The 7,162-nt window shown below is 45.5% G+C and overlaps 1 protein-coding gene across 1 annotated transcript; it reads right to left on the bottom strand.

Annotated features, from left to right (window-relative positions):
• Positions 1-1,593: 1,593 nt before the first annotated feature.
• slc5a7a (solute carrier family 5 member 7a) lies at positions 1,594-6,753 on the bottom strand (the record flags this gene model as incomplete). The annotated part of the gene is made up of 8 exons (XM_080525866.1): positions 1,594-2,259; positions 2,542-2,759; positions 3,757-3,910; positions 4,679-4,822; positions 5,273-5,421; positions 5,698-5,853; positions 6,021-6,134; positions 6,570-6,753. The coding sequence occupies 8 exons, from the start codon at positions 6,751-6,753 to the stop codon at positions 1,594-1,596; spliced, it is 1,785 nt and encodes a 594-aa protein (XP_080381992.1).
• Between the last annotated feature and the right edge of the window lie 409 nt (positions 6,754-7,162).

The following is a 7,162-nucleotide window of genomic DNA, read 5'->3' as shown; positions in this document are numbered from 1 at the left end:
ATATGAAATAAATTCTACCGGCATAATTTGTATATATTATATCTGTTCATATGTATATAAATATATACATACACATCACACAAAAAACCTGTACATTGCTGCTGACAACAAATAAACAGATATATCTCTATCTGGAACCTGCCCTAATACACAGTAACATTTACTGTTCAACTTCAACTTCAAATCACACACACACAAGAGAACACACAGTGGTTTACTGTACTGGACATTTCCACTACGTTTGGATGACATCTCATGATGATGAGATCGTTGGTTGAGCTTTACATTCATATTCAAGTCATTCAGTAAGGCCTTGTACAGACCTTCACCAGTACAGTCACAGCACAGCAGAGCCACTGTGAACTTACCACAGAAGCCATCTCACCCCTTTCATTAAGGCGATTATTACTAGATCACTATAAATACTGATTTAATTTATATTGATTGATAACATTTAAAAAAAAATGGCATAAAAATAACAACATTTTCGCTGCAATTATTCAGTGCTTTAAGTCATCTACAATAGTGTATATTTTCTACTCGAGATGATATGGTATGATATTTTATGAGGGGGAGGAAATCATGAATGAAATTCATGATTTCAAATCTCCTCACTGATAAGGATCTATACATTTTGTTCAGGATATACAGTTTGTTCACAGTAAAAGTGTTTAAACACAGAGAGCCAGTCATATACATGTAGAGGGAACACAGGAAGGTGCCTTATCACTGAATATACTGTATCCAGAAATCATATCTGATGGTTTTAATTATCAATCGAATTGACCATCTGATTCTCTGATCATTCAATCTGTTTTGTTTTTCTTTTACACCTTGGAGCAATTTATTTCCCATTCAGACAAACCGTCAATTCATCAATAGACGATTTCATCTGTGGTTGAGAAATAACGATTAACAGGAATTATGGTACAGCTGTTCACTTAAAATAATACAATAAATATGTATTATCTTTACACATCTTCTATTTGTAGCTTGATGTTCATTTTTGTCTCAGTGATATTCTTATTTTATCCAGACAGATGTGACAGGACTTTTACATCCCTGATCATCCCTGGGTGTTCACTGTCCAACATGTTATTGCTTTGTCCCATAGGTACCAACTGTCAGCTCTGCTCCTCGATCACACCGACACAGAGCAGAGAGAGACACACAGGGAGACAGGTCTCATACATACCAACCTGAGGCCCCTGCTCCAGCCATAGCCACCACCACAGAGATGAGTGTCTCTTCACTAAACTAGTTCTCCTCAACAGCTCCTCTTAGCTGCTTTAATCATGCCATCTTATATGTCTCCAGTCATGAACACAAACCATATTGTTCCATAGTTCACGGCAAAGTGACGAAATTAATAAATGTTGTTTCTTTTCTCTTATATCTTATAGGAGGGTGGATATAGGATGGATCCTATTATTGTCGGTACTCGAAGAGGGGCGGGGTGGAATGGGCGGGGGTGGGTGGGGGGGGGGGGGGGTGGCGGAGAGGATAACGCTATAGCTTCTATCCCAAGGGAAGGGGTAAGGGGGAGGAGAGGGGAGAGGAGAGGGGGGGGTGTATAGTTTGTCAGTTAGTGCGTTAATTTGTCGTCGGGATCGGGGAGTCGATGCTGAAGTCCTCGTCCTCGTCCTCCTCCACGGTCAGCGTGTCCTTCCTGGCGAAGGTGGAGGCGATGGTGACGCTGAGGCGCTTGACGGGCGCCAGCTCCGACAGCACGATGGCGTTGCGGTTCACCAGCGTGGTCTTGTCCATCATGTCGCCGATGCTCGGCCTGGACACCACGGCGTCCAGGAAGTCGTACTTGTGCGACAGTGTCCCGCTCTCAAACAGGTACTTGGTCAGGTAGGAGAAGGCCACGTTGCCCAGGAACGACGCCACCATGGACATCGTCTTGAAGGGGAACTTCTGGACCACCACCTGCTCGATCGTCCCGGTCATGGGGTGGACCCGGTCTTCCAGGATCCAGCCCGGGTAGTAGATGAAGGGGGGCAGGGAGAGGTAGGGCTCCCCGCCGCCCACACGCAGCACCACGCCGAACAGGTAGGCGGCCACCGAGCCGTAGGTGTTGGTTCCCTTGATGAAGAGGACGCTGAGCAGCTGGGGGAAGATGACCACGTAGACCAGGTCTGAGCTCAGGTACCACAGGCCGTACACCGTTCCCGTTAGCAGCGCCATCGCCGTGGCCAAGCCCCCGAACACGAAGATGGTGATCCTCATGACCCACACGATCTCACGGTCCGACGCCTGACACACACATATATTCATATTCATATATTAATATTATAAATTCATATTATATAGCTACACAATAATATATAGCAATAATAACAATAACAATAATATATAGCTACACAGTGTACACACACACACACTCACCGAGTAATGGGTAACATTGACTTGAATTTCATATTGACATTTCCTAAATGTCATGTCTTGTGTGAAAAGCATATATAAATTCAACATCCATTCCAAACCAGGGCCTTTTTTGGTTGGTTTGTTGTTATGACATCATAACGGCCGTCTCACCGATTGGCGGAAGGCCATCTGGTAGATGTTCCTGGCGAACATGGAGCTGGCCGACAGGATAGAGGAGTCGGCTGATGACATCACAGCGGCGGAGACCGCCCCGAGACCGAAGAAGGAGACGAAGGGGGGGCACAGGTGCTGGAGGACGATGGGAAGGATCATGTCTGCCTGTTCTCTCTCCTGAGGCGAGCGGGAACCGTAGGTCGTCTGGTTCCAGTCTGAGGAACGTCAGGAGAACAACCACACACATGAGGTCAGTCAGAGGAACCTAGAACCACCAAACTGGGTCTAAGGAACCTTGAACTACTTAGTTAGCTCGCTGAACTAAAGCCCATCGCTTGGGGAGCTAACTATAAGTCTAACAGTGGTTACAGTCTGTACTGTACACTTGCCTGAGCCTTTGAAAGGATGCTTGGCATTTCTATCGCAGCCTCTGAGTACAGTCAATGACTCACCACCAGGACTTTGATGCCACCGAACCTGGAGATCAAAACTAATGTGGTCCCCAGTTTCCCTCAGATGTAATATTTACATAGTTCACATCGTTAAACGGAGAGCTGTTGGATAATACATGAAGGGAACCAGCTGTTGTTATTTACTGGGCTTTACCAGATCTGAGAGGAACACGGTGCCACCCTGAGGTGGCCCCCTGGACACACACACTCACGCACAGACACACAAGCAGGCACACACTGCACACACCTGGTGAGGCACAATTCCCATACCAGGACGTCTTAATCAAATGGTTCCAAATGTGGAAAGGAAAACAACTCCAGAGCTGTGTGTGTGTGTGTGTGTGTGTGTGTGTGTGTGTGTGTGTGTGCATGTGTGCGTGCATGCGTGTGCGTGTGTGTGTGTGTGTGTGTGTGTGTGTGTGTGTGTGTGTGTGCGTGTGTGTGTGTGTGTGTGTGCGTGTGAGTGTGTGTGTGTGTGTGCGCGTGTGCTCACCACATTGTGTGTGTATGTGTGTGTGTGTGTGGGTGTGTGTGTGTGTGCTCACCACGTTGTGTGTGTGTGTGTGTGTGTGTGTGTGTGTAGTGTGTGCCTGCTTGTGTGTGTGTGCTCATCATGTTCTGTGTGTGCGTGCTTGCATGTGTGTGTGTGTGTTTGTGTGTGCATGTGTGTGTGTGTGCGTGAGTACGCGTGTGCGTGCGTGCGTGCGTGCGTGCGTGCGTGCATGTGTGCGTGTGTGCGTGTGTGTGTGTGTGTGCTCACCCGTGGAGGCCCCTATAGCTCCTATGAGAACAGAGGGCACGGCCATGACCAGGCAGCCTGCGGCGGCGATGAAGGAGAGGACCTGGGCGTAGGTAGCTGAAGAGGCAGAAAGAACCCGTTGAAAATACACCTGCCAGGGGATCCCCCCCAACATCTAGGAACAGAGAGGCAGCAGTGAATACAGACCACCAGACACACAGACACACAACAAAGAGCAGAGAGCAGAGAGCAGACACAGACACACGCAGCCGCGTGTATGATATTTTCTGAGGGGGAGGAAATCATGAATGAAATTCATGATTTCAAATCTCCTCACTGATAAGGATCTATACATTTTGTTCAGGATATACAGTTTGTTCACAGTAAAAGTGTTTAAACACAGAGAGCCAGTCATATACATGTAGAGGGAACACAGAAAGGTGCCTTATCACTGAATATACTGTATCCAGAAATCATATCTGATGGTTTTAATTATCAATCGAATTGACCATCTAATAATTTAATTAATAATTTAATTCTCATCTGATTCTCTGATCGTTCAATCTGTTTTGTTTTTCTTTTACACCTTGGAGCAATCTATATATAATCTCTAGCCAGCTTTCCAACGGTTAAACTGTCATGACAAGCTAGAATGATTAGCTTGAGTTATTATTATGTGTCCGGGGAAGCGCAGCCAGATCAAAACTTACACACAGGCTCAGCTTGCACAATAATAAACTGTTGGCTACCATATTGTATAATTGCACTGTACTGTAAAGGCCAGATGTGTGTGTGTGTGTGTGTGTGTGTGTGTGTGTGTGTCGAATCATGGTAGAATCACTGAACGAGATGAACCGACATAGGTGACTGAACAGGGTGACTGAACAAGATGACTGAACAGGTTGACTGAACAACAGAGTGTTGCCCCAGCAGCCACACGTACCAGCAGGCAGAAGTTGTCCACCCAGACCCAGGTGTCCTGTCCCTTGATGCTCCCCTTCCAGGGGGCCTGGTACACCTGCTGCACGGCCGTCAGAGTGATGTCCGTCACCGCAGGGTTGTTCAGGGCGAACGGCACGCTCACCCACTGGGACGGGCAGGGGAGGGAGACACAGACACTCTCAGGACACGCTCAGGATGTATGTACGGTGCAGTATTGTATCAGAGGAAGAAAAGACTTCCTATTTCAGACTCTGTCACTAAAAGTAAGTGGATATGAATTGAATATGCTGCTGTAATGTGAGGCGGTCGCAGCGGTGACATTGTTGTGCTCAAAGCAAATATCTTATTTAGTGCAGCATGCTCCGCTAAACACTCTTATCCATCACAATCAACGCAATAAAAAGTAAGGCTTTCTATAAGAACTGCTTGAGACAGTGATAGAGAGAGGGAAGAAAACAATTGCTAGTTTATTTATATATTATATTTATTTTTATTTTAGATTCTCCATATTACTCACCACCAGACCCAGCATACCCTTGGATCTTTTTGGTGCTGGTCGGTTCCTGCTTATTTGGGAAATAAATGGCAGACTCACCAGGCCCAGGAAGATACAGAAGAGCTGGACCACGTCAGTGTAGGCTACAGAGTACAGCCCTCCCACCAGGGTATAGAAGATGGCGATCAGGGCTGAAATCACCACGGACATCTTGATGTTGATGTCCACTATCACACTCAGGGTGGCTCCTATAGACAGACAGACAGACAGACAGACAGACAGACAGACAGACAGGCGACAGACAGACAGACAGGGTCAGTACAGTGACCATAACTGTGGGTATTTATTCTCCTCTCTCTCTCTCTCACACACACACACACACACACACACACAGAGACCTTTTCATAGAAGAGTACTGTATGCTTCAATTAAAAGGTCTATGTGTGTGTGTGTGTGTGTGTGTGTGTGTGTGTGTGTGTGTATTATGGTCCCCCCAGCCCCTCTGTAGATTATCCATAACTGACCTAAGGCGGACAAGATGGCGGCGGACCAGAAGATCTCGCCCATGAGGGCAGGTATGAACAACAGGCCTCCCATCCGCTTCCCGTAAATCTGCTGGAACGGGTCGAGCATAGTAACGTAACCTCGGGAGCGCATGGGCTTGGCGAAAAACAGACCACCTGCACACAGAGAGATGCTTGGTTTGCAGGATGTATGGTATAAAGTAAGTATTTAAAATGTAAGTTCAGAAGTAGGCCTATATTTGGCTTAGACCGTTTTAAAATGAACTTTTGTAAATGTATAGGCCTACGGATTCTATCGGAATGTGATGGGATGCTTGACTTACCAACAACCAGACTCAGCGCATATCCAAAAGGAGCTTGCGCCCAAGCTAAGCCGAATCCTGGTAGATACACGTATTCAGCTGTACCGTTGATGTATCCCCCTCCAACCCAGGTCGCTAAATCCACGTGAAAACATATATAATATAGTCATTTCCACAGGAATTCATAAAACACGATAAAGGGAGTCAAGTGAGGTAGCCTACAACCACATTAAAATAACGTAAGAACAAGTATACATATATAGGCTATATATATATATATATATATATATATATATATATATATATAGAGAGAGAGAGAGAGAGAGAGAGAGAGAGAGAGATAGATAGATAGATAGATAATTTTGTTCTTGTAATTTATATACACACACACAGGTTTATTCTACGTCTATATGTGAAGAAGTTTGATTTTGAAACAATAATTTTCCGATTTAAGATCAAGTATTATGGGTGTCAAGCATTTGTGACATTTAAAATAGAAAATCGTAATTCCATTCATGAATGCATGTAAACTATTGCAGCATTGCCAACACCACTTCACACAAAACTAACCGGTCATGGTAAATCCCCCCACGAATAACCCGATGTCCCTCCCGCCGACCATGATAGTTTCACTCCGGTCAGTGCCCTCCGCCTCCCCGGAGTGCTTGTTCTTCCATGCCGCCCAGATGCCCACGCACAGGATGAGCAGATAGAAGATAGCGATCGCCACCAGTCCTTCCACATGGATAGTCATCGTCGCTCCCGCTGAGCCGTTTGTCTTCGCTAGGAACGGGATGGCATGGAGAACTGGAGCGCAGAAAGCGTGAGAAAAGAAAAAAAGTAATCGGAATTTTCGCAGCACAATGGTAATTTCGCAGTATATATGTACCAATCGTTTGATATATCTAATAGCAAATATCTCGACATGAATGTTCTATTTTTCATCACAGAGAATAGTTTTTCCAATCCTATCGGATGTGCGTAAAAAGCAAATTACGCACGGCAGCGGGACAATCACTGTAGCAGTTGGGACGCTCAGCCTGCTTCCTTAGCTGACGAAAGTTATGGGTTTATTACTACAAACTAGTGAGATATCATTATTTCAAACCTTAAGGCTCAAATCTGAGAATAAAATATCTCCAAGTGAGGCTATATTTCCATTT

The sequence above is a fragment of the Nansenia antarctica genome (genome assembly GCF_963989245.1).
Source record: "Nansenia antarctica genome assembly, chromosome: 1".
Taxonomy (NCBI): Eukaryota; Metazoa; Chordata; class Actinopteri; order Argentiniformes; family Microstomatidae; genus Nansenia; species Nansenia antarctica.
Note: the sequence above shows the minus strand (reverse complement) of the source record. Positions and strands in the feature narration are given on the sequence as shown.